This window comes from Heloderma suspectum, chromosome 6 (genome assembly GCF_057233095.1).
Source record: "Heloderma suspectum isolate Gila_16-S chromosome 6, 16-S_ref, whole genome shotgun sequence".
Lineage (NCBI taxonomy): Eukaryota > Metazoa > Chordata > Lepidosauria > Squamata > Helodermatidae > Heloderma > Heloderma suspectum.
The window spans coordinates 8577893-8604789 of record NC_139463.1 but is presented as its reverse complement, the minus strand read 5'-3'; the positions used below and the strand labels follow the sequence as shown (position 1 = coordinate 8604789).

At 44.8% G+C, this 26897-nt stretch overlaps 1 protein-coding gene across 2 annotated transcripts in view; it reads left to right on the top strand.

The window, feature by feature from the left end:
• Positions 1–214: 214 nt before the first annotated feature.
• TRIM29 (tripartite motif containing 29) overlaps positions 215–26897 on the top strand; it is a 50358-nt gene continuing 23675 nt past the window's right edge. The window contains exons 1-2 of one of the 2 annotated variants that reach the window (XM_084803581.1): positions 215–1394; positions 24966–25061. In XM_084803581.1, the coding sequence (XP_084659707.1) occupies positions 546–1394; positions 24966–25061 (945 nt within the window). In that variant the 5' untranslated portion in view covers positions 215–545. The remainder of the gene's footprint in view (positions 1395–24965; positions 25062–26897) is intronic. The other variant, XM_084803582.1, reaches the window with a different exon arrangement.

Genomic DNA, 26897 nt, shown 5'->3' with positions numbered 1-26897 from the left:
ACTCTCTGGCTAATTGTGCCCATGCCTTAGAAAAGGTCATTCCACTCATGCTGTCAGCAGGTAACTATTTTCGAAATAGGTAGCAAAACTGGTTGCTGCCACTTAATGAAAATTATTTTTGAAAAAGAAAAAGTGACACACAAACAGCTCTTCATTCCCAAACCTGGTTAGACAAGAATGTTTTGGGTGTGGGCTGACTTGTATAATTAACTATGCGGTTGGATCTCTTGATACCTTTTGTAACATCTCTCTCTCTCTCTCTCTCTCTCTCTCTCTCTCTCTCTCTCTCCCCCTCTCCCCCTCTCTCTTTCTTTGGCTCTGCCCACTATAATTCAGGTGTCTTTCTTCTCCTCCCCATTTTCCAGGTGTGGCATTTAGGTAAAGCTTTGCCTGTATTCCTCTTCCATTCCTTGCTGGGAGAACAGCCAGCAAGGGTGCCTGCTTCTGTGAAAAAGGAAAGCTAGGCTGAAATCTGACCATTTCCTGACAGGAGCTAGGTTACGAGGGAGTAAGCAAAGAGCCAAGGCTGGAGAAAAGGTGACAGAATGGAGACAGCAAGGGCAAATGGGACCACAGGAAAGCAAGAGGAAGTGAAGACCCCCACTTCTCCTAAGAAGGAGGGAGAAGAAGGGAAGAAATCCACTAGCCCAAATCGGGGGGAGAAAGATGCCAATAAAAACAATGCCAGCCCCTCGCTGGAGACAGGCCAGCTCAAAAATTCAATCTACTCTGCCGGCGACTGGAAGAGGCCAATTATTCAGTTTGTTGAATCATCTGATGAGAAGAGGTCAACCTACTTTAATATAGATTCGGGGGAGGCCAAAAAGCCAACTTTCTCCACTATGCAGCTAGGGGAAACCCGGAGGTCCCAAATTTCCTTCCCAGAGAGAGGGGATCTGAGGAAGACCCTATACAATGTGGAAACGAAGAAAACCTTTGTCAATGAAGTGGATGCAAAAAAGCCACTGTATTCTGTTGGGCAGATTGCAGATCTAAGGAAACCTACACTCTCCCTTGGGGAATCAGGAGAGGCCAAGAGAACCAACTACAACAGGGTCAATAGAGGGTCTAATGCAAGGCCCCGGGTGAATCTGGAAGAAGTCCTTTGTGACTCCTGCATCGACAACAAGCAGAAGGCTGTGAAGTCCTGCCTGGTGTGTCAAGCCAGCTTCTGTGAGGTCCACCTGAAGCCCCACTTGGAAGGAGCCGCTTTCCGAGATCACCAACTTCTGGATCCCATCAAGGACTTTGAAGCCAGAAAATGCCCTGTGCATGGCAAGACGATGGAGCTCTTTTGCCAGACAGACCAGGTCTGCATCTGTTATCTCTGCATGTTCCAGGAGCACAAGAACCATACCACAGTGACAGTGGAGATTGAGAAATCCGGCAAAGAGGTATTGATCTATTTATGCTTATTGCTAAACCCTTACTATTTCTTTCCACATCAGGACTTCCAAGAAGAGGCATCTTCACCCAAACCAATTGCTCCACTTCCAACAAACCTTATAAATACTATACAGTGGGCCTATGCTTTCTGATTGTGCAATGAGCTGGTTCACATGGGCATGTCCATCATCTGATTACTCAACATGTGATGAGTTGGCCCTGAATGTCTGTGTATTGACTGCACTTAAAAAGCCATTTATCTGAGGCAAAGTGTTATGAAAGACTGTGGTGTTGACTTGTCCACATGCTCAAGTTGTCACTTGATGCTGCAGTAACCAAGTGAGGAGCATGCACATGTGAGCTAATCCCTGATTGTCAAGAGGAAGGACAATCAGGGATCACATACCATTACATCAGAGACACAATGACACTCTCCACCATCATTCCTCAAAACAGTTAGACAAAAAAAAGAAGGGCATTTTAGGTGGATCTGGGGTTCTTCTTTGTGACATTTGGAAGTCAGGGTGGTTTGGAGGAGCTGGGATATTGGCGAGATCTGGATATGCTTGTGTAGAAGCTGTTGAGGTTTGTTCCTGTGGGACTTGGGGAAGATGGAATGCTGGGGTCTGTGGCAGTTAATAGAGAATGGAAGATGTGATGTGCATTTTTCTTGAGTGGACCCTAGGTACAGCTAGCAGTTTACAAGGTATGAGTGATAGATGGATAAAAACATGATGGATTTCCTGAAGGAGAGAGAGAGAGAAGCTGCAGGAAACTGATGTGGCACAGCCTTTGTGTTTTTTTCTGAGAAGGTGATCAGATGTAATGGAGGACAAACATCATGTATCTTTAACAGTTGAGTAGAAGAGAGAGTTATAACAGTGGCACAGCTTGTCATGACATAATGGTGCAGGTCAAGTAAACACCTGAGGGCACTTTCATCTTAGAAGAGGCTTTAAGGGTGCAATCCCATGCACGTTTAAACAGAAGAAAGTCATACAGCCACCAGCATGCCCCATCCAGCCATGGATTACACCCTTAATGTTTTTCTTTTTCCATGAAAAGGGAATTTTTAACCTCAGAAAAGTCTGGGAAGAAGGAGATATAAATATATGGGGTTGAAAGCCTTGACTAGATATTGGAAGGCTTCAAAATGTCTGCTGTCACATTCAGGTGTAAACATAGAAAAACAGGCATATGGAAAGAAAAGCATGTGTGCTTTCTGGGAACTTCTAGGAGTTACTCTGTGATTGAAATTCAGCCAGCAGACGCAGTCCTGTCCTCAGATAGATGAAAAAACAAACGAAATCCCACCAATCATTCCTCCCACACAACAAGACAATGGAGGGAAGAGGGGTTTCCAGTAATTTTTGAAATCCCAAGGAAGAGGATGGGCAAACTACACCAGAGTGCAGGCTTTGCATGGAGAAAGGTCCCAGATTCAATCTGTGATATTTCTGGTTAAAAGGACTGCAGGTAGCAGGTTGATGGGAAAGACCACTGTCAGTCAGAGGAGACAATACTGGGCTTGATTGATTGTGCTGACTGGTGGATGATGGGAGTTGTAGTCCAACACAGATCCCCTGAGGTGTAGTGGTTAGAGTGTTGGATTGGGACTCGGGAGACAGGGGTTCTGGTTCCCTCTCGGCCATGAAGCTCACTGGGTGACTTTGGGCCTGTCCTTGTCTCTCAGCCAACCTTTCTCACAGGGCTGTTGTGAGTATAAAATGGAAAGGAGAAGGATCATGTAAGCCACCTTGGGTTCCTTGCAAGAGGAAAAAAGGGGAGATATAAATGTAATAAATAAATAAAAATAAATAAAAATAAACACATCTGGAGGGCACCATTTGGGGAAGGGTGACTGAGAAGATGACATTTTTAAATGAATACTTATCACTTAACACAGAGTTAGTAACTTTTTTTTTCCATCTGTAAGCCTCCCTGGCTTTGTTCCAAAGGCTTATGTGTATGCTGTGATTCACAATGCATGCTGTGACTTGACGTTAGCTGAAATCAACTGGAAATCTGTTGACCTGATTCACATTTCTAATATGGATATAGATTGGAATTTGGATTTTTTTAAAAAATCTTTGCTCATTCACTGTAGGCTGAATCTGAAGGTGGCAAAAAAAGTTTGCTATGAAAACCCGCATGTATCGGTAGAATGTAAGGTACTTAAAAACAGGAACTGTAGTTTTGTCACTCTGTCAGCAAGAGGACACTACCAAATGAGGCATTTTGGGGGCAAAATTGTCCTGCCTTGAATTTTTTGGCAGGTCCAGACAGTATCTTTCATTTGTTGCCCCCTCCTGTTTTTCCATTGCTTCTTGCATCTTTCGTATCACCCAAAAAAGCCTGTTAAGGATGAAAAGCTGGAAAAGCTGCACAATTCCTTTTGACTGGTAGAGCTGGAAACCTCCCAAGAGAGTGTTAAGTCAAAGCCAAGAGACCAAACACACTGGAAATGGTTGACCCAGTTTTAAACCAGCCAGGTATAATGCTCTGAAAATCACAATATTGGCTTTCAAACTAAGAATGTTTAAAAGAATAATCTCTGGAGTAATTTCATTTGGGCTTGTATTTTCTGATCTTATTTATTACATCTTAATCCTGCCCTTTCTCTGAGGAGCTCAAGCTGGGGTCCATGCCCTCGGCATTTTGTTCTCACAACAACCCTGTGAGGTAGATTAGGCAGATGGAATGTGACTGGCGCAAGGTCACCCAGTGCGGTTTTAACTGGAATTGTTCTGGCTTTAGCTACATAAGCTAGTACACCACCCTGACTCTTTTAGCTCTGTGTTCCCAAGGAATATATGTGTAAAGCCAAAGATCCATTGATGAGTCTCAGGTGCTAATCATTGCAAATTCATACAAATTACTAGGACTGAGGATGTGAAATGAAGCTATGGAAATCTTTAAAACGGGATTAAAAATATGATGTTAACATTTGCAGAAGGTGGGTGGGAGACATAATCTTTTCTCCTTTGTATACACTGAAAAAAGCAAAGCTGCAAGCAAATGTCACCTTGATGGCTTGTCTTTATAGCTAAGATTTGTGATAAAACCAGGAGAGTTACAAAGACGGCAACACCCCTTCCTCTCTCTGTTTTCAGTGGAGTATACTTTAACCATTAGCATCTGAGAGGCAAAATCTCTTGGGATAACCTGCCTTCCAAAGTTTAGCTCTATATGTGGGAGTCTAGCAGGATTATATGTTTTTTTCTGCCCTATCTTTCTATTTTGATGTCAAGGGAGATGCAAAAACACTGTAAGGTGTTATATTATACCAACTGTATTATCCTTAAAGCTGGTTGATTTTTCTTTCTTTCTTTCTTTCTTTCTTTCTTTCTTCTTTTTCAGTTGAGTTACTTTTTCTAGCCTTCCCTCAAACCTGTCCACATATTTAAAGAAACAGTGTGAAAAAAGTTAAAAACCAAGTATGAAACACTGTTAAAAAAAGAAAGGAAAAAAATTTTTTTACTGGATAAAATTCTCTTTCATTCCCCCCCCCCTTCTCTCTCTTGGGTAACTAAGGCAAAAGAACGTTCAACAAACAGAATTTGGAAGAGCTTCCAGGGAGTCAGATACACCTTAAAAGTCTTTCTTTCTTTCTTTCTTTCTTTCTTTCTTTCTTTCTTTCTTTCTTTCCAATAGGCTGTTTCTGATGGCTGTTTTCTTCCTCTGTCCCTCCCTCTCTCTCCTTCCCTCCCTCCCTCCCTCTCTCTCCTTCTTTTAAACAGATAAAGCATAGCATCACAAATATCTGACAACCACAGGCTGTAAATAACAAAGAAATGCTGGTCCAGCCCTCATGTCATGACAACTCACATCTGATGGAGGAAGCTTTGATTTTTTCTTTCTTTTAACATTTGTTTTATCCGCTGCCCCTGCCATTTTGTGTGGTGTAATGAAGTACCATAGAAAAAGCATCAATGACTGGAACTAGGTGTGTCTAATTTAAACAAAGCGGTTTGCAGATGGAAGCCTGTTCAAAGCATCTCACCAGACTTTGATGCATGCATGCCAGAGAGGTCCTTGACACTCCCCATAGGTTTGCAAGAGATTTGTGTTTTGTAACACATTTTCAAAAGGATGCACTTTGAACAGAGTCATATGACCCCTTGTTGATAAAATAATTATTGCTATTATAAGGGGTGTAAATATCCAGCATCCAGTTTCCACTCATTCTAAAACTGCCTTCTCCAACCTGGTGTACATACCAGATGTGTTGGATCGCAACTCCCATAATCCCTAGACAACATGAATTATGGGAATTGCAGTCCAACACATCTGGAGGGCACTAGATTGGGGAAGTCTGGTCTAAAATGAAGCTCTGGAATAAAGAACAACAACTGGTTTCTCCTTCTGTGTATGCTCCCGAGTGTGGGGCTTGCTTCCCAGCTCAGAGGCTAGAGCTTTTGGGTAGTGTTCACTTTGGCAACTTTTAATTAACCACTGCCTGGAAGACAATCAGGGTTGGGAGCAGGGCCAGCCCTACCATTAGGCAGAATAAGGCGGTTGCCTGAGGTGGCAGGTGCAGGCTGGTGTGAAGAGGGTAGTGGTGGCAGCCCCTGGGGCCGTTCCCCTCTGAGGGACATCGGAGCAGTGGGGGTTCCAGGTGGCCTGCACTCTTTAAGCTAAGCTACTCCCCACACGTGAGGAGGTGGAGGATGCTGTCCCATCACAGTGTTGAAATAAGATTCAACTGCCAGTCCAGCTGGCTTCTGTAGGTGGAACAGGGAAAGCTCCATCTTGTCCTTTGCCTCAGGCAGCAAAATGTTTTGGGCAAACCCTGAGTGGGGATTAAGAGACCAGGGCCAGATCTACACCTTGTGTCATATCGATATGATCTCACTATGGTGACACTATATCCCTCTTGCGCATTTATACCTCGTAGCACACACAATGACGTCTGATGTGTTATTTTGGATAATATGGAATAAAAAGCCAGAAATAATGCTAGAAAAGTGGTATACAGAATGTGTAATGTGCCCCAGTAGTTATCAATGCCCTTGAATACCGGTAACAAGCACTACCGTAGGTCTAGCCCAGATGCTACAGGAAACCCTCAAGGGGACGTGAGTGCAAAGCTCATGTTCCTGAACACCTCAGATTCAGAAGCATACTGTCTCTGATACTGCAGACACGATATAGCCATCATGACTAGTAGCCATGGGTAGCCTTATCCTCCATGAGCTCTCTCTGAAGGTCAAAGAGACCTCCCAACATCACTCCCAGCATCTCTCTCACTCTGTTTGTCTCTCTCTCTCTCTCTCTCTGTTTCAAGAAATTAACTCCTCCAAAATCACACATTGCTAAGTGGCAGGCAGGAAAAGCTTCTCACTTTTCTGTATTTGGCTGCAATCCAATACAATCAGAGAATGCGAGAGAGTCGTGGAATGTGCGTGGCCCCTTTGAACGTGGAACCAAAGCCTCTGCTGTGCTGCTCTAGTGCTGGGATAGGGTGCCAGTCCAGCTGGCTTCTGTAGGTGGAATGCAGGGAGGCTCCATCTTGTCCTTTGCCTCAGGCAGTAAAGTGTTTTTGGGCCTGCCCTAGGGATGTACGAAACGACTTACCTGTTTCGTTTCATGACATCTGCGGTGGGGGGGAGGTGCTCCGTCCCTCCCCCCGAAATCCTCGCTGGCCAGCTCCGCTCCACGGCGACTCTGTGGAGCCACCGGCCGGGGCCACCCGCAGCAACATCCGGCCGCTGCTGGGCTGTGTAGGGATGCAAATGGCCGCCGCCATAGCCACGCCATTTGCGTCCCTTTTTTTGCCGTGATAGGCTACGTAAATATTTACGTAGCCTATCACAGTGAAAAAAAGAGAACGCAAATGGCGGCAGCTACAGCGGCCGCCGTTTGCATTCCCTTTTTCCCCCCATGATAGGCTATGTAAATATTTACCTAGCCTATCACAGGAAAAATCGTGAATGAATGGCAGCCGCAGATGTGGCCGCCATTCACAAAGCAGAGCAAATGGCACCAGGTAGGTGCTCCGTTTCGCATGCCTTTCGTGGGGTGGTGGGGCGGGTGGGCTTTGTTCTGCCATGGATTTCGGGGGGCCGAATGCACTGGCATTCGGCCTCACTGAGATCCGTGGTGGAATTTTCCGCCATCCCTAGCCTGCCCTGAGTGAGGATTAAGAGATCAGATCACATCAGCAAAAAGGGGGCCTCTCTTTCATTGGAACATTGAAGTAGCTTTTTTTCTCTCCTTACAACTTGACTCCTAGAAAATCTGGCTGGTGCCCAGGGTTTGCAAAATGTTTGTTGATTTTGGAGCCATTGTGGTGTAGCGGGTAGAGCATTGAAATTTGGCTAGCGGGTTCAAATCCCTGCTCTGCCATGAAGCTCATCAGGTCCCTTGGCCATGGGTCTCTCTCAGACCAACATACCTCGCAGTGTTGTTGAGAGAATGCAACCATGGTAAGCCATATTTATGCTACTTGGAGGAAGGGCAGGACAGAAAAGCTATGTGATGGTGATGATGCGTGCTTTGCAGTACCATAAACAACCATGACAGATCCCTCCCCCAGGGAATGGTACCAAGGAATAAAGAGAAGGAATGGTACCAAGGGATAAAATGCAGTGATATTTACTCAGTTTTGACTGAGGTGACGACTAAGAGGGGGAAACTAAAGTCTTGACAGAAAATGTGTGTGCTTTTTTTTTTTTTTTTAAGGAAGAACAAGACGGAAGAGAGAAATGGTGTCACGTAGGAGGGAGGTATAAGGGGTAACAATTAAAGAAGAATAAGACAATTTTATGGAGGGTAGAGAGAGAGAGGTGTCTGTAGTTAATGACTAGTTCAGCTAGAAGCTCAAATTCATGTTTGGTTTAACAGGTGATATCAAGAAGGGGTGGTTATTGCTAGCATGCCCTATTTGTAAATGTTCCTATAGACAATCTTCCGCAGCCTGGGGCACTCCAGATGTTTTGGACTACAGTTGCTATCAGCCTCAGCCAGCATGGCCGATGGTCAGGAATGCTGGGAGTTGAAGTCCAAAACATCTGAAGAGCACCCATTTGGGGAAGGCTGCCAAAGCATTTGGTTGACCAGATATAATGCTGAGTTAGAAGGACCCTTCCTCAAACATGGCATAGCTGTTCTCAGATTTGTATAAAGTTCAGAGGAATCTACTTGTATGTGTATGTATATGCTGCAATTAGATTTTGCTTTAATAGAGTTTTGTCTACTGTTAGAATGGAGCTGGTGTGAAAACCTGATGCTAGGACCTATTTTGTATTTTAATGTTGTAAACTGCTTTGAGATGTGTTTTTGTATATGGTTAAAGTGAATAATAATAATAATAATAATATTGACTTCTTGCATTAGTGATGGGAGAGGTCTCTTGATTCTGGCTGTCATTACAAAAGCCTCTAATTTTCAGATCCTCAGTTTTAAGTCCATGGTTTCCAAATAATTTAAAATATTTCAAATATGGGGAAGAAATAAAAGCTAAACAGATATTGCTGTAGCACGTCCCATTGGCCTAAAAGAGTAGCTCTTAATTGGCATGTTAAGCCTATCAATGTTTCCTGAGGTCACTGCTGGCAAGCCAGATAGAAATCTAAGTAAATTAATTTATAACTCAGAAAGTAGCAGTAGATCACTGAAGTCAGTCAGACAGATCATTGGGTTACTGGAAGCAGGTATTGGGCAGAATGTGATAGAAGATGAGAAGCGACTTTTGGAATAACTAAGGTGGGATCAGGTGGCTGCATTCCAATCAGAAGCCAAATTCCATTCTCTGTCATCCTTTGTGCATCAGTCCCCAAGACCCACTGTGATCAAGACAGAAATAAAACCAATGATATTAGCCTGAATATTCATGGAAGATGCACTATTTCTGACACTTTCAAAGTTTGATTCATTATTTATGCCTACTGCCTCCTCGCTCCCAAAAGGCCACGTATGCAGCTAGAAATCCATTAAAACGGGATAAAGAAGGCAATAAAATAGATTAAAAAGCATTTTCACTAACCCACCACCCACTCACATGCCAGCCAGCCCAAATATACAGGTTTTGCAAGGCTTATGAATGATGCTTGCAGCTCCAGGCCTTGGCTAGTTCTCAGAAGGAGGGAGTGGTCCAAAACTGTGGTTTATGGCTTAGTGCTGCTGAGAGTGTGCATTTCTACATGTGCTTGGTTACTTAATATGGTATGCCTTAATGAGGGCCTTCTCTTCTGTGGCACCCCAGTTGTAGAATGCCCTCCTCGGTTGGCGCATACACTGGTTTCATTTGGGTGCCAAGTTAAAACATGGCTTTTTACCAAAGCCTTTCAGGGCTAAATGCATTCCCCAAAGTTGCACACTGTTTTAACTGTTTTATTGTTTAAGATTTTAAATTGGTATTAGCTTGTTTAATGGTTTAATATAGTGCTGTGCTGAAAATTTCTCCCAGATGTTTTTCAATCATTCTCATTCAATTTGGCAGAAAAGAAATTGCTTTCGAAAAGAAATTCAAAGGAGGAGAAATTTTGGAGAAATTCTTATGGGTTGGGCTTAGGGTTCTTGTGCTTACCTTACTTGTGAGGTGGCCGAGGAGTGTGCCGGAGTGTCCTGTCTGTCACTGTACAATAATCTCAGTTATTATTGACAGTGGCAGCCTGTAGTCTCTTCGGCTTCCCGCACTTCAGTTGAAGCCATCATGAGGAAGACATTGCCAGGCAATTCCTCCCATAGGGGTTTTTCAGTTCAGGAAGTGCAGGTGGCCTGGGAGGCTGCAGAGCAGTGAAAAGATGTGCAATAGAGAGAGAAAACACACACGGCACCCTTGGCCACCTCACAGTGATTAGGTAAGCTCAAGAATACCACCAAAAGAAATTCAAATTTCTGCCTCAGAAAAGTGGAAGCCTCAACACAGTTGATGCTGTTGCCACATACAGAAGCAGTGCAATAAATCAAAAACACTCAGGAAAAAAGACAGAACCTGTGCTACAGCCCCTGCCAATAGTGAGCCCCATATGTGAGAAACTGTTGGAGAGTTTCTCCTCCCCTAGGAGAAATTCAGTGACATTGTCCCCCCAGTTTCTCTGCCCACAAATAGGCTGGAGAATTTTGAGAGGCCCTTTGTGCACAACTCTAGTTTAATATGCTTTTAGCTGTTTAAATTATTTATTGTTTTACACTATTTAAATTGATTTTTTCTGTACACTGCCCTGAGATCTTAATGATATAGGGCAGTATACAAATGTTTTAAATAAATAAATAAAATAAAAACAAAATGCATATGACAGATATAGAATCATAAGGTTGGAAGGGGCCTACGAGACCATCAAGTCCAACCCCTTGCTCAATGCAGGAAGGCTGATGGCCAGGTGGTCTCCCATCCAAGTACTAACCAGGGCTGACCCTGCTTAGCTTACGAGATTAGATGAGATCAGGCGCATCTAGCCCTTTGCTAAATTCTTAAGAGTGTTCTCTTGTTCACCTGGAGAACCATAGTTGGAGAATGCAGGCTAGTAGATATATTGTGCTCAATCCTTTCAAGATCGAAATGCAAATCTACAGTTCAAATATGAAATGACAAGAGCATGGAAGGACAACGTGAATCTAGTCACAAACACACTGCAGTTAACATTCAGCAACAGTGCATTCATGAGATGAGCTCCAAAGGATACAACCTTTGGGGCCACTTGGATTAAAGTGAGATCACAGCAGTGAGGGTTGACTTGCCACATTGCACAATGGGATCACATCATAATTCATGATGCAAGAATTGCATCCCGCCATCTTCAGGGCTCCAATCTCACCATAGCAGTTACATTTGGCCAGTGCTCTTGCAAGCTGTTGGAGGGCATTTGGGTGAACGCCCAGAACTTTCACTGAGTGTTGTCAAAAGGTTCCTTGTAATTCTCTCTCATCCTATGGATTAGTGGTCACCATTGCCTCTTGATTCTCCCACACAGACATATGTGTTTAATAAATTAAAATCCTTGGCTCACTTCTCAACTTTCTAGCCATCTGTCATAAGTTACTGTTAAAGCACATAGTCTCCCAGCGCACATGTGTATGGCTGGATTTATTCTATTTGTTTCTTCTGTTAATTTCTGAGAGCACATCTACAGCCAGTTCCAGAAGATGGTGAAGTTGGGCATTTGCTGGCGTCTCAAGACTGAGAAAAAACCCAACAGCACTGCCATCTCACTACAGACACCACTGGGCTGTTGGGCGGGAGCCAGGAAGGCAAGTCAGGAGTCAGAGCCAGGAGTTCAAAACCAGAGAACAAGCCAGGAACCAGGAAAGAAAATAATTGGCAAGGCAAAGTTACATCCTCAACTTGAAGCTTTTATTGCCCTTTCTGTAGAGTGTCAATGGCAGCCTGCATGGATGGAGTCACTCCAGTACCTGAAAACCTTTTACTGCCTAAGGAGATACTCCAACCCCTAGCCCTGGTAGTTCGCCCCAAGGGACAGCCATGCGCAGAGCCACAGGTTCCTGATCCGAATCCTGGCTTCTTCTGATAGTGCACCCAAGAAGCTCAAAGGCAGCGCAGCAGAGTTCCTCCATCCCATATTCTAGAGCTAGCAGTGGGCATACAAAGTCATAAATGCAAAAGGTCATGTACATTGAATGGCCATTGAACACATGTAGGGCACGCACTGATGTGGGAGCCCCTCACCTTTCCCAGCCTTCTCCCTGACATGCAGGTCGTTTCCTCCTTCCTGCAGTCTGAAGTGGTGCAATCCAGGAAGGTAGCATCATGTAATTTCCATGCTAGTGCATAGATCAGTCCTTGGTGTGTATGCATGCCAGGCAGTTAAAGCATGTTAAGGGGCAACTAATCTGCATTAAGAGGCCAGGATGATGTCCTCTGGCTCAAACAGGCCCAAGAAGTGCTTTAGCGCTGTGTTTGCTCAGCTCAAGAGTGTGTTCAGTGTAGTAAAGAGCACTCTACAATACTTCTGAGCACAATTCTCAAAAGGGATTTTATTGTGCTCCAGACACTGCATGCATGGTCAGCGAGGATTGCCAAGGGCTGGTCTGAAGAGGGCTCTTGTGTCGTTAAGAGCTGTGCTGCAGGGAGACATTCTGCAGATCTGGCATCTCCCATCGCACTGCTGCCTTTGTGACAAAAGTAGAAGCACCTGTGTGTTTCGTTCCTATTCTCCACACCAGGCAGCTAATTCAAAGCATAAAGTCTGCTTTGGTTCCCGAACTGGCAACTCTAAATTCTTGATGACACAGATTTTGGGTGTGGTGGGAGGAGGAAGTTGTTGTTAAAATAGTTGGTGTGCAATGGCCACAAAAGGCACTTCATGGAACTGTCCTCACATCTTACCATCTCACATCCTGGCCAGCAACGGTGGTGTCCCTCTGAACAGGATTGTCCAAATGAACCATTCATGCAACAGGATTTGGGGGGCCCATCACAAAACATGTACTCACAGCCCCCCCTCCATTTTTTTTTCCTTGCAGAGTCTTTGCAGCCTCTGCATGTTACGGGAACAACAATCCCTCACACAGAGACATTTTGTGGATGGGGGATATACTTTGCAGAACCACAAGTGAGCTCCTCATATTTTCCTCCCCCCATTTATGTGGGTCTGACTGCACTAACCTGTGCTCCTGGGTAGCCCCTGAGCATGCTGGGATGGTGCTTTGGAGGAAACACTGTCTTGTTTCATCTGCTCCTGGACATGCTGGGAGAGTGATGCCTCTTACATGCACTTTATTCATCATTTGATCAGCCCTTTTTGCGTGATGTTATTACTATGCCACACAATTGTTTTTCTAGTCATAATTAACTAGAATCATGGTGTTTGCTAACTATAAATAGTCTAGTAAATATTAATGGATATGGATCCTGTCTTCATCCCCTCTCATTCTCTTGCTTCATCTTCGAACTGTTACTTCTTTCTGGCCCTTTCCATTCTAGTAGGAACATATAATGGCCACATGCTAGTTTAACTGTCTTGGCCTTCCCTAAAGCAACCTGGGAATTGTCATTTGACACTGGGACTGAGAATTTGTTAGCCATGTCTAGCCTTCACAACAACAAATGTCCCAGAGTTCTTGGGAAGAGGAAAGGACTGATAAAGATGCTGAAGTGTCTGTGGAATGAATACGCACTCTCATTTCTCTTCTTTGTTCATTGCTTCCTTCCCAGCAAGCTCTGTTGTCCTTCTGGGCTTTCTTCACACCTGGCATTTTATCCCACTACAGACCTTAAGCAACCCCCCTGCAAAACCCCACATCCTTTCCGGAGCTTCCTGCTTTCGGTTTCTTTGAGAGATTAGGAAGGGCTTCTTTACACTGAAATCACATGGTTTGAACTGAGGGAGTGCCTCCCTCCCTCCCTGGCATGTGTGCAAAGGACCGGTGTGTGTGTGTGTGTCTTGTTTTTGTAGCTTAACTTCTGCTGTACTGTTTCCTTGCAGCCCCCAGGAAACCTCTGACTTACTTCTGAGTAGACATAAAATGTAAGATTGTGCTGTAAGTCTGAAACCCTTGGCGCACTTATGTGGGAGTAAGCCCCATTGAACTCAATGGGACTTACTTCTGAGTAGACATAGGATCACCCTGTAAGTCTGCAACCCTTGGCACAACTACTTGGGAGTATGCCCCATTGAACTTAATAGGGTGCTCTGAAACAACAGAGAACGTTGCTTCTGAGCTTAGTGGGGTGGAGGATCAGATGTGTCTCTCTTGGTTGCAGGGAGGCATTTTACCCTCTTCTCCCTCCAGTTGAGAAATGCAGAGGCGGGAGACGCAATCGGCAGGTGATTCTTACCCTCGCACCTGTCAAAACTCATCCTGACCACGCCCCCAACCACTGAAAACAAACGCCCACAGCACAGCAGGCAGACACAGCGGTTTCTTCCGCTATGGGAGAATTTCACAGGGAGGTCATGGCGCTCCTGTTCTGTGGGCTGGAAAAAATACCACATTTTTTGCATTTGGGGAAAACACAAGATAGGCTCGGGGAAATGGCAGAAGACACCCTGGAGGGTAAAGGTGTCATCTAAAGAGCCTGCAAACTTCCATGAGGGAGCCATCTCAATAGCAGGATAAAAGCTCTGTGTGAAGAAGCCCTTTATCAGGGGTGGATCAAACTATTCAGACAACAAATCCACAGAGCCTTTGCCCAAGCTAAGGCTTCCTTATGTCACCTAGTAATGACAAGGAAGCTTCCCAATGTGAAGACAGTGCAGTTTCTAATGCTGTGGCTGGTTTCTTGAACCGAAACTGGGGAATATTGTCTGTGCAGAAAAATGTGAAACACTTGTAGCCTGGCATTAGGAGGGCAAAATCCTGTTTTTATATTGCAGGACATTGGCATAGGAAGCTGCTGTCTATACTAGGTCAGGTTTTTTGTCCATCTAGCTCACTGTTACCGACTCTGACTGGCAATAGCTCTCCAGGGCTACAGGCAGAGGTTGCCCAGGATAAAAATGGTATTTGGCATCACTTACAACTAGATCCACTTAAAAAAGGATTGAACTTGGGATCTTCTTCACACAAAGCAGGTGCTCTAACACTGCGCATTGGTCTTTCTAGCATTGAGTGTCCATCCCTCTAGAACAGGAATGAGAGCCATGCTGTCGGCATTTCCACTTTTGCGGAGACCCCAGGGGATGGGTAGTTGGGGCTAGGGTGGCCATGTGTTCTTTTTAACAGAGGACAGTCCTCTATTTGAAGGGCTGCCAGAAGACTATCTTCTAATTGAAGGCATCCTCTGTTTGAAAGGCTGTCCTGTCCAAGTCCAGTTTAACGATCAAGAACCATAAGAACAGTTGCCCATCAACAGTTCACACCAGAACAGCAGACTGAACAGGTAGGCAAACAGGTCACCTGGCCACAGTGAGAAGTACTGTAGTTCTATTATTAGTAAATAGTAAATTATTATAATAATCCCCAAATTTGCATATATACATATAAAATAGCACATGCAAATTTAATTCAAATCCATGTCATCTTTTGCCCTCTTTTTTGTTGATGCATTTCCTCTTTTTTAGTGATCCATAATAACAGGCCACCCTAATTGGGGCTCTCATGTCCTTCACTTCGAGCCTACTCTAGATTTACACCTTCCTTCTCATTTTTTAAAATTACTCCCTCCAGCCCTTTTGTGAGCACCTTTAATACATGAGAAAGCACACGTCTTCCACCCCGTTTAATAAATCAAGTCTCTTTGGTATCCTCCATTATCTGCCTCAATGCTCACATTTCTCCCTCCACCTGCACCCTTCCCATGATGCCTGCTTGGAATGCGCTGTGCAAGAGCATCCCGATGATTTCCCTCCATAAATCTTTGGGTGAAGACGTATTTGGATTGCAGTGGTTCTGAGATTTGGGCTAGCCTAAATTACCTACCAAATTTTAATTTGCAATCACTCCAGTTGTCCTACATTGTCCCACGGAGATTAATGTAGACACAGCTTCCATCTTCCAAACTGGGAATAAGGGCAGATTAAAGGGATTATCCCCTTCATGGATCACTGCCTTGTTGTGGCGAAGGGGCTTGCGTAACTCAATGAAGCCATAAGCTATGCCGTGAAGGGCCACCCAAGACGGACAGGTCATGGCAGAGAGTTCTGACAAAATGTGGTCCACTGGAGAAGGAAATGGCAACCCACTCCAGTATTCCTGCCAAGAAAACCCCATGGAATGTATCACAAGGCTAAACGAGATGACGCCGGAAGATGAGCCCCTCAGGTCGGAAGGTGTCCAATATGCTACTGGGGAAGAGCAGAGGGTATTTCCAAGTAGCTCCAGAAAGAGTGAAGCGGCTGGGCCAAACCCGAAAGGACACTCAGCTGTGGATGTGTCTGGTGGTGAAAAGAAAATCCGATGCTGTAAAGAACAATATTGTTTAGGAACCTGGAATGTCAGATCAATGAATCAAGGTAAGCTGGAGGTGGTCAAACATGAGATGGCAAGATTGAACATCGACATCTTGGGAATCAGCGAACTCAAATGGACAGGCATGGGCGAATTTAATTCAGGTGACTATCATATCTACTATTGTGGGCAAGAATCCCTTAGAAGAAATGGAGTAGCACTCATAGTCAACAAAAGGGTGGGAAAAGCAGTACTGGGGTACAATCTTAAAAATGATAGAATGATCTCAGTACGAATCCAAGGCAAACCATTCAACATCACAGTAATTCAAGTCTATGCCCCAACCACTGAGGCCGAAGAAGCTGAGGTTGATCGGTTCTATGAAGACCTACAACGCCTTCTAGAACTAACACCAAAAAAAGATGTCCTCTTCATCATAGGGGATTGGAATGCTAAAGTAGGAAGTCAAGAAATCACCGGGATAACAGGCAAGCATGGCCTTGGTGTACAAAATGAAGCAGGACAAAAGCTAATAGAGTTTTGCCAAGAGAACATGCTGATCATAGCAAACACTCTTTTCCAACAGCACAAGAGGCGACTCTACACATGGACATCACCAGATGGTCAATATCGAAATCAGATTGATTATGTCCTTTGCAGCCAAAGATGGAGAAGCTCCATACAGTCATTCAAAACAAGACCTGGAGCTGACTGTGGCTCAGATCATGAGCTGCTTCTTGCAAAATTTCGGCTTAAATTGAAGAAAGTCGGGAAAACCACTAAACCGTTCAGGTATGACCTAAATCATATCCCTGATGAATATACAGTGGAGGTGAGGAATAGATTTCAGGGATTAGACCTGATAGACAGAGTGCCTGAGGAACTATGGACGGAGGTCCGTAACATTGTTCAGGAGGCAGCAACTCAATCCATCCCAAAGAAAAAGAAATGCAAGAAAGCCAAGTGGCTGTCTGATGAGGCTTTACAAGTAGCTCACGAAAGAAGGGAAGCGAAAAGCAAGGGAGAAAGGGGAAGATATACCCAACTGAATGCAGAGTTCCAGAGAATAGCAAGGAGAGACAAGAAGGCCTTCTTAAATGAACAATGCAAAGAAATCGAGGAAAACAACAGAATGGGAAAGACTAGAGATCTCTTCAAGAAAATTGGAGATCTCAAGGGAACGTTTTGTGCAAAGACGGGCATGATAAAGGACAAAGAAGGCAGGGACCTAACAGAAGCAGATGAGATTAAGAAGAGGTGGCAAGAATACACAGAAGAACTATACAGGAAAGAGCTGAATGTCCCTGATAGCCATGATAGTGCGGTCATTGAACTTGAGCCGGACATCCTAGAGAGTGAAGTCAAGTGGGCCTTAGGAAGCATTAGTAACAACAAAGCTAGCGGAGATGACAGTATTCCAGCCGAGCTATTTAAAATCCTAAAAGATGATGCTGTTAAAGTGCTGCATTCAATATGCCAACAAATCTGGAACACTCAACAGTGGCCACAAGACTGGAAAAGGTCAGTTTACATTCCAATTCCAAAGAAGGGCAACGCCAAAGAGTGTTCAAACTACCGCACAATTGCGCTCATTTCACATGCCAGCAAGGTGATGCTCAAAATCCTACAAGCTAGGCTTCAGCAGTATGCGAACCGAGAATTACCGGAAGTACAAGCTGGGTTTCGAAGAGGCAGAGGAACTAGAGATCAAATCGCCAACATTCGCTGCATCATGGAGAAAGCAAGAGAATTCCAGAAAAACGTCTATTTCTGCTTCATTGACTACGCTAAAGCCTTTGATTGTGTGGATCACAACAAACTGTGGCAAATTCTTAAAGTGATGGGAGTACCAGACCACCTTACCTGTCTCCTGAGAAACCTGTACGAGGGTCAAGAAGCAACAGTAAGAACCAGACATGGAACAACCGATTGGTTCAAAATTGGGAAAGGAGTACGACAAGGCTGCATATTGTCACCCTGCTTATTTAACTTATATGCAGAGTACATCATGAGAAATGCCGGGTTGGATGAATCAGAGGTCGGAATTAAGATTGCCGGGAGAATTATCAACAACCTCCGATATGCAGACGATACCACCCTAATGGCAGAAAGCGAAGAGGATCTAAAGAGCCTCTTGTTGAGGGTGAAAGAAGAGAGTGCAAAAGCTGGTTTGAAACTCAACATTAAAAAAACGAAGATCATGGCATCTGGCCCCATCACTTCCTGGCATATGGAAGGGGAAGAAATGGAAGCAGTGACAGATTTTACTTTCTTGGGTTCCAAGATCACCGCAGACGGTGACTGTAGCCATGAAATTAAAAGACGCTTGCTCCTTGCGAGGAAAGCTATGGTCAACCTAGACAGCATAGTAAGAAGCAGAGACATCACCTTGCCGACAAAGGTCCGTCTAATCAAAGCTATGGTTTTCCCAGTAGTAATGTATGGCTGTGAGAGCTGGACTATAAGGAAGGCTGAGCGCCGAAGAATTGATGCTTTCGAACTGTGGTGCTGGAGAAGACTCTTACGAGTCCCCTGGACTGCAAGGAGGTCAAATCAGTCCATCCTAAAGGAAATCAACCCTGAGTGCTCATTGGAAGGACAGATAATGAAGCTGAAGCTCCAATATTTTGGCCACCTAATGCGAAGAGAAAACTCCCTGGAAAAGACCCTGATGCTGGGAAAGACTGAAGGCAAAAGGAGAAGGGGACGGCAGAGGATGAGATGGCTAGATGGCATCACGGATGCAATGAATATGAACTTGAGCACGCTCCGGGAGAGAGCGCAGGACAGGAAGGCCTGGCGTGCTATGGTCCATGGGGTCACGAAGAGTCGGACACGACTGAACGACTGAACAACAACAACAACAAAGGGATTATAGGTTGTACAATGAGTTAATAACAAAAGGTTTAGAAATCCCTCCAGAATCCATCTTGAGGTCAAGCACCATAAAAAGGCAATTATCTATCATCCTTCCCCAGTCCCTGTCTCTCTCACTCTGAAATTGTTCAAGCTCTGCCTAGCCCATGCGCTCAGAAGACTGCCGACCACACAGCGTTCTTATGCTCCAGTTAGTAAAACTCGGATCAGGTAGCCAATGCTATGGTTTAAAATGCTGACAAACTCCAGAGAACATGAAAATCATTCCTAACACATTACATTCCTCCACGTTTGACACAGAACTTGTCATACTCTGCCCTGCTCTGTCCTGACTCATCGTATGCTCCCTTCTCTCCATCTTGGAGAAGCTAGATTTTTCCATACTCTGCTTAACCCATCAGATTCTGCCTTGCTTAGGACTGCCCTGCCTCTGTGCCAGGGGTCACTGCCTTTGATTTCTTCTTCTTCTTCTTTAAATAGCATCCCTAGGTACTGACATCCCTAGGTAGCATCCCTAGGAACTGACTCACACCCTTTACTTCTTAGCACAATCATTCAGTCTTTACAGGCCTTGAACAATGGAATGGGAGGTATCTATTTATTGCCCCTGTGGGAATCCCCCTCTAGCCTTTCCCCATGGCCACAGCACAGATATATAGAAATATGGCATCCTTGGCCTGCATCACTCACCAGTCTCAGCAAATGTGCATACCTCCCCACGTCTTGTGCCAATGTCTGCCTCTTTTTCCAGGCGTCGTTGGAAGGATCTCTCTCCAGGCAGTCAGGTTCTGGGGTCCAGGAGAGATGGCTGTTAGTCCAAGTGGGCCAGAAGCAGGCATGTGGTCCAGAACAGGCAGGGGTCATGTTTCAGAGCAGCAAGCCAGGATCAGAGGGGCCAACGGAAGGTGGCTAGTCAAAACCAGGCAGAGGCCAGGATCCAAGGTAGCAATCAGGAGGAGGCTGCAGGAGCCCAGGTAGTTGTCAGGAGCATCCTAGCTGCCTCTTACAGTCCCCACCAATAGCGAACTCAGGACACAGACGACGAGGAAGTCTTTCCAAGACTTTATTCCTTTATTACTTTATGACTCTTTCAGAATACTAATCACTAGCAACAAAGCAAGGAACAACCCTGGGGAAAGATAGCAGAGTAGCCTAAGCTCCAGGTAAGGCAGTTGGTCCCCATTTGAAGGAGAATCACAGGAAGACCCTGAACTTATGGGCTAGGGAGAGATCCTCCCTCTTTCCCTTGGGTCCTTGGGACATGACTGTTGTTTGCGCGCCAAACGAGCGCTATGCCTCCTTTCTGCGCCCTCCATCTGTCATCGCTCCCTGCGTCTGCGCCGAGCATCCAGCAAGCCCCCCTCCAGCGCTCTCTCACTGCCAGGGTCACTATCTATCCCAGGAATGCTGGCAGGAGGAATCTCTGCCAGCTGCTGTGCCTGTGAGAGATGAGCTAGCTCCTCTCCCACGGATTGCTGTTCCTCCTCAGAATCAGAACTGCTCTGGGGCTCTATGGGCTCAGTTTCCACCCTGACAGCAGTGTCCTCATGCTAGAGGCATGTTGCTTATATGGAGGAGCAAATCCTGAGGCTGGGGTAGCCATGTGTCCTCTTTTATAAAGGACAGTCCTCTATTTGAAGGGCTGCCAGAGGTCTGCTTTAAGGGCATCCTCTATTAAATGGTTGTCCAGTCCAAGTCCAGTTTAAACATAAAGAACTATCAGAAGGAAGGGCTGGGCCTTGAAGTTGCCCATGAACCCCACATGGACAGCAGACTGAGCAAGGCACAAAGCTGACCTGGCTGCAGTCATCCCCATCGTGGTGAGATTGCTGTATTTCTGTTTAAATTATAATAATTATTTCTAAGGTTGTCCATATACACATCAATGACTGAATATTTAAGTATTAAGTATTTATGCAAATCGCTGTCCTCTTTTTTGGAGATTCAGAAGTGGGTGCCTTACCTGAGGCGAAAGCTTTGCAACGTCTGGTGGACCATGGTTGGCCCTTGCTGCTGGGTGGCCTGCTCTCTTCTGGCTAGCCCTCACTTCAGTCTTCGAACCAGACAATGGGTACAAACAGAATCGGGGATGGAGCGGCTGCTCACAGCAGGGGTACTCACAAAGGCAGACGTCTCAGCTTGAATGAGAAAAGGAAGGTCTGAAACAGGCACAGCAGGTGGGCGCCCACCTTGATGATGCTGGCTTGAGCTCCTGTCCTCCACTGCCCACTCAGGACTCATGTCATGAGCCAAGGAGAGGTAGGTGGCAGAAGGCTTTCTTGAAGATCCTGGCAGTGTCTTCTTCTGGTGGGTGGGTGGGTGGTGATGGAGGCTGATCTACAGCCAGACCAGCCAGGTGTCTTTACAGAGGACAGTCTTCTATTTGAAGGTGTCCTCTGTTTGAAGGACCACCCAGTCCAAGTCCAGTTGAAAGAGGAAGAACCCTGAGATGGGAGAACAGGGGCTTTGAAAGTGCCAATCAGCAGTTCGCACCTGGACAGCAGACGAGCAGACATACAGGTCACCTGGTTAGTCTTCCCCACTATGGTAAGATGTCTTGCATTTCTAATTTATAGTTGTCATTTCTGATGTTGCCTCTATACAAATAAATCATCATATGCAAATGCTATGCAAATTTGTGTAATCTTTTTGGGTGATGTATTTCCTTTTTGTTGTTGATGTCTAAGTGGCCATCCTTTCCACAATTTCTACAATGCCTGGTGGCAGTTAACACTGGCTTTTCCCACTGGTGATCATGGAGGTGGTAGTTCAGTAACATGGAGGTGGGGGGCTCTCCCACACTGGGGGCATTCAAGATGAGGCTGGACAGCCATCTGTCAGGGATGCTTTGACTTGGATACCTGCACTGAGAAACAGATCCTGTTTCTCATGTGGTAGCAGCAAGGTCCATAGGCGGTGGGAGATCTCACATGATTTGGGTGTATTTTCTCAAGAAATACTTCGGTTGACTTTAGGCACATTATTTATTTTCCCTCAACCCAACTTACCTCACAGGATAGCACTGCAAGGATAAAAGGAGATAAAAAAAAAATCTTGCTCTAAGCCCTTGGGACTGGGTGGAAAAGAAATTACCATATTTATAATCAAACAAATGCCCATCCAAGAGATCTGGTAAAGCTGGCTGTGCTCCTCCCTTTCTGTAAGACATTAACCCTATGGAATGGTGATAGTTATCTGCCTTGCGGATTTATTACAGAACACCTCAGGTTTATTAATACAGTTATGAATTATTAATACATGGGTTAACGTAGGATCAGAACTTTCCCTGACCGCATTCTGAATTTGGTGAAGGAAACTGAGCACGTTTTGCTGCCCTTTTGTCTTCCTACGAATAACAGTACATTTGAGTAGGATCCAGATTAGCTAAGTGGCATTACAGAATCATGTGTATGATTCTATGATTCTATGTGCATATACTCAAAAGCAACATGGGCTAGATCTACACTAGTGGGTTGTTGTTGTTGTTTTTAAAGGCATTGAAGTGCACTGATAGCTGTTGGCACACATCACGCATTCCGTATACCACTCTTGTAGCATTATTTCCTGCTTTTTAATCCGTATTATCCAAAAATACTGCAACCAACGTCACTGTGTGAGCTTCAAGGTATAAATGTGCAAGATCACCATGATGGAATTGTACTGATATGACATGAGGAGGTGTGGATCTGGCCATGGTGATTTCAATCCAGACCAATGCTCAGTAAGATGAAACCGGAAGAGATGTAACCGGGGTTAATTCACTAGCAATCAAAGGTTCATCATTCTCAACATCACCTGTAAGTGGAAATGCTGCTGCTGCTGTTCTTCCTCAATAATAATAATAATAATAATAATAATAATAATAATAATAATAATTTGCATAGAGTTTTCAAGTGTTGGAAGTTCTTTGCATGCATTATCTAGTTCTTTGCCTGCATAGAGTTTTCAAGTATTGAACATTCTTTCCAAGCATATTGCAGATGAAGGGAGTGGGTGGCTGAGGCTGAGAAAGAGGGTGACTTGCCTGAAACCAACTCCGTTAGTTCAAGGCACAAGCAAGATTCAAACTAGGGTCTTTCTGCGTGATGGCTCAGACTCTTAGCCATCATGTTACATCAGCTCTCAAATATGAAGCTGAATTTTTGCAAACAAATTTGAGTTAGAAGTTGCTTGAAGAAATCCCTCCCCCCCAGCAGATTAATTCTTTTAGTTCTGCTCCAGGGAGATACCATGTTTTGCAAGTAGTCTGCATGTATGGAAAACATGTTTTCTGAAGCAAATGAAGCCTGCAGACACCTACAGATGGTTCCCCCTTTTCCAATGCTATCTAAACCAACCATAACTAGGAAAAGAAAGAGCCCCCAGAACTGTTCCTGGCACACTGATGTCAAACAGTGACCCACACGTAAGAGTTCATTTGGGTGTTTTGAAGTGTCTCCCTCTAGTGGTGTGGTGTTGTTAGCATACATAGGCTAAAAAGGCACAGGCTTTCATGCATTTCTCACGGACACATTGGAAAGTTAGTCAAGGCAGATGTGCTTATTTCATAATGTAGACACATGCAATTTATCAACAGAATGGCTCATTAATTAGGTACGATGACCAATGGAACCTCGGTATTCAGTTGCAGTATAGCTGTGTATACCAGATGCTGCTAACAAACAACAAGAGAGATCTTTTGCCTTCATGTCCTCCATGTAAGCTTCCAAAGAGCATGGGGCTACTTACTGTTGGAAACAGTATGTGGTGTAGACTGATACTTGCTCTGATCCAGTAAAGGCAGCTCTTAGATTCTTATAAAGAGCTTTGTGAGTCCAGGCAGGGGCTCAGGCAGCAGAGGTGCATACAGCAGATGTACAACTGACCCATTGATTGCATGGTGCACATCACACAGTTAGGATGCAGCTTTAGGCAGAAAAAGGTCCTAAAATTCCCAGCATACCCCAGCCAGCACGGCTTGCTGGAGAAATTGTAGGACTTTTTTCTGTCGAAACATGCATAGGATCACACCCTTAAATAGTCTGCATATTGGTGCACAGGGGATGAAAAGCCCAGGTTCCCAGATCTGTGCCAGTACAAACACACCCATAGAAGAATGGAGTTTCAGGTGTTTCCAGATCATGCAGCAGCCTGTCACACAAACACATCTTCATTTCATTTCATTTCATCTCATTTATTGTATTTCTATACCACCCCATAGCTGAAGCTTTTGGGGCAGTTCACAGTGCTAACCTTTTCTTTCTCTGCATGTGTATATGAGTTCTAAGAAGGGGGCTGCCGCCTGAGTAAATCAGTTGATTTACTCCAAGCCTGGCAAATGTTCTCTTTCTCTCATCTTCACCCTGCCTTGATTGCAGCAGCAAAGGGCTACACCTGGAGCAAATGAGTCCACGGTCATGTCTGAACAACATTTCTGCCGAAGGCATCGTCCTGCCTGTTACAACACTGGGTGACGTCATCCCATAATTAACATGAAAAAAACTGTTCTTGTTGCAAAGACACACCCTGGGCCAAGCCCTTTGCTTCAAATGCGGCTGGATTTTGAAACCAGCCTCCAGCAAATGACTCCATCTTGACAAAAAAGAAGCAAATTCACAATTCCCCCCACCCACCCCAATCCCTTCCCAAGCTATTAATGAAAGTAGATTTGACTGTTCAGGGCTTTCAGTGTTGTGTTTTGCTTCTGTTTTTATCACTTTGGGAGCTGAATTGTTTGACCCAACTGGAGAGATATGTCAATGTGGGCTGTGGCCAAATCCATGAGAGCTACTCATGCATTGCCAGGAACCTGTAGCTCCCAGGCCCTGTAGTCCAGGGCCAAATACATAAGTGATGAGCACCGGTTGACTATGAAGCTGGCCTTGTGCTGTGTGATTTCACTGCTCTCCTCTCCTTCCCTCCCCCTGCAGACTGAGCTCTCTCTGCAAAAAGAGCAGCTGCAGCTCAAGATCATCGAGCTTGAAGACGAGGTGGATAAATGGCAGAAAGAGAGGGATCGTATCAAGGTGAGAATGGAACAATCCTTCTTCCCTTCTGGTTTCCATCTTCTTTTCTATTCTTCACACTCCTGCCCTCTACCTCCTACGCTGTTTTGCGGGTTTTCGTTTTCCCCTTCTTGCCTCCGCATCCTGTCGCCTGGCTCTTTTCAATCCTCACTTCCATTTTCCCCATGTGGTTCTTCTAAGTCCCTCCCCTCTTTTCCCTCCTTCATATTCTCACCTCTTGCTCACTTTTCTTTTTGAGTAACTCTTCAGGACCTCACTAACTGCATGGGCTGGGGAAATGGCTCCTGTGGAACTCACTCACTTGGCAGAAAGCCCATAACATACAACATGGTCTCACACTCCGGGGACTACTCAACATGTTATGTTTCACGCCTTGGCTTTGCCAAAGCTGTCTGCTTATCTCGCCTGCCAGAGCCTCATCCCCCTGAGTAGCTGAGGGTTTTGCAAAAACATTGTGAAGCAAAATATGCAAAGCCTACTCTCTTTCCAAATCGCAAAGAGAACTCCTGAGTTTGTGAACTCTCACCATGTGAATTTACTGTGCCCCATGCTAATATAAGCTTAATTATTTTTATTATTTATTACCTTTTTACACTGTCCTTCCTCCAATGAGTTGAGGGTGCATGCATGTCTCTACCCTCCACCCAGTTTATCCTCACAACAACCCTGTGAGGTAGATTAGCCTGAGTGAGTAGGACTAACCCAAGGTGACCTTCATGGGTGACTGAGCGTTTGTACCCAAATTTCCATAGTTCTGGTCCAACACTCTAACCACTACATCACACTGATTTCATTGTACTATCATGTGACAAGACCTTCAATTAGGTTTTGGGTGTTCCTCAGCCATTTGGAGAAATGAAAGGTGTTGCATTCATGGTAAGGATGTGTTGAACCCCCCACCCAACCCCTGGTGAAATTTCATTAGCCTTATAAACATTCTTTGGTCTTTCCTCGAAATTCCATGGATGTTTTGCTTTAGTGGGAACCTCCAGCATTGCCTTAACATTTAAACAATGCTAGGTTGCACTTACCTTTAACCAGCAAACCACTTCAGTTCTTTACAATACAGAATGATACCATACCAACTGCTTCAATAGGGATTGAACTTCTGCAGCTCCGTTCTGCTTTGCCCCATACTGAGAAGAAACACAATGGCTGTTCCATGCTCTTCTCTGTTGAGCAAGAGTATGGAAGATGCTGCCATTGAAAACACCATCTTGGTTGCTATCCTATCCTAAGCTTTGCCATTTTGAAATGTGGCCTTGCATGACATCCTCATAAGGGTTTTGACTGAACATGCATATAGGCAATGAGCTTATAAAATTATATTTAAAAAATGCTCATCCCTAATGCACAGATGCTTGGTGCCTCCTTTCTGATCTCAGATAAATTTTCAGTGTATTATGAGTTGAGAATTTAGCTGAGAATTGATGTGGGGGTGGAAACATCCTCTGCAGAAACCACTAACTTTGTTAGATTAATAACTGCCTGGGAAGCCATAAATTGATGATGATGTCACATCTGCGTGCTTTGTTGCATCTCTGCCTCAGGATAGATCATAACGTTCAAAAACACCCTTTGAGGTTTGTCTTTGCTCAGCTATTCTTAGCAATCCTAGACAGGTTTCTGCACTGGATTCTGCACATGTTATAAGCCACAGCTGCAAGGAAAGCCCTTGTAGAAAGTGTCAAGATTGTGGATAACAAAGTCAAAATTACCAGGCTGCTCTTCCATGCTTTTCTAAATCATACATGCAGGAAAGTGACCTGGTGGAGCTTTTCCTGGGCATACCACTTAAGGTATGAGATTGCATGAAAGAATGGCCTGGTATTTGCA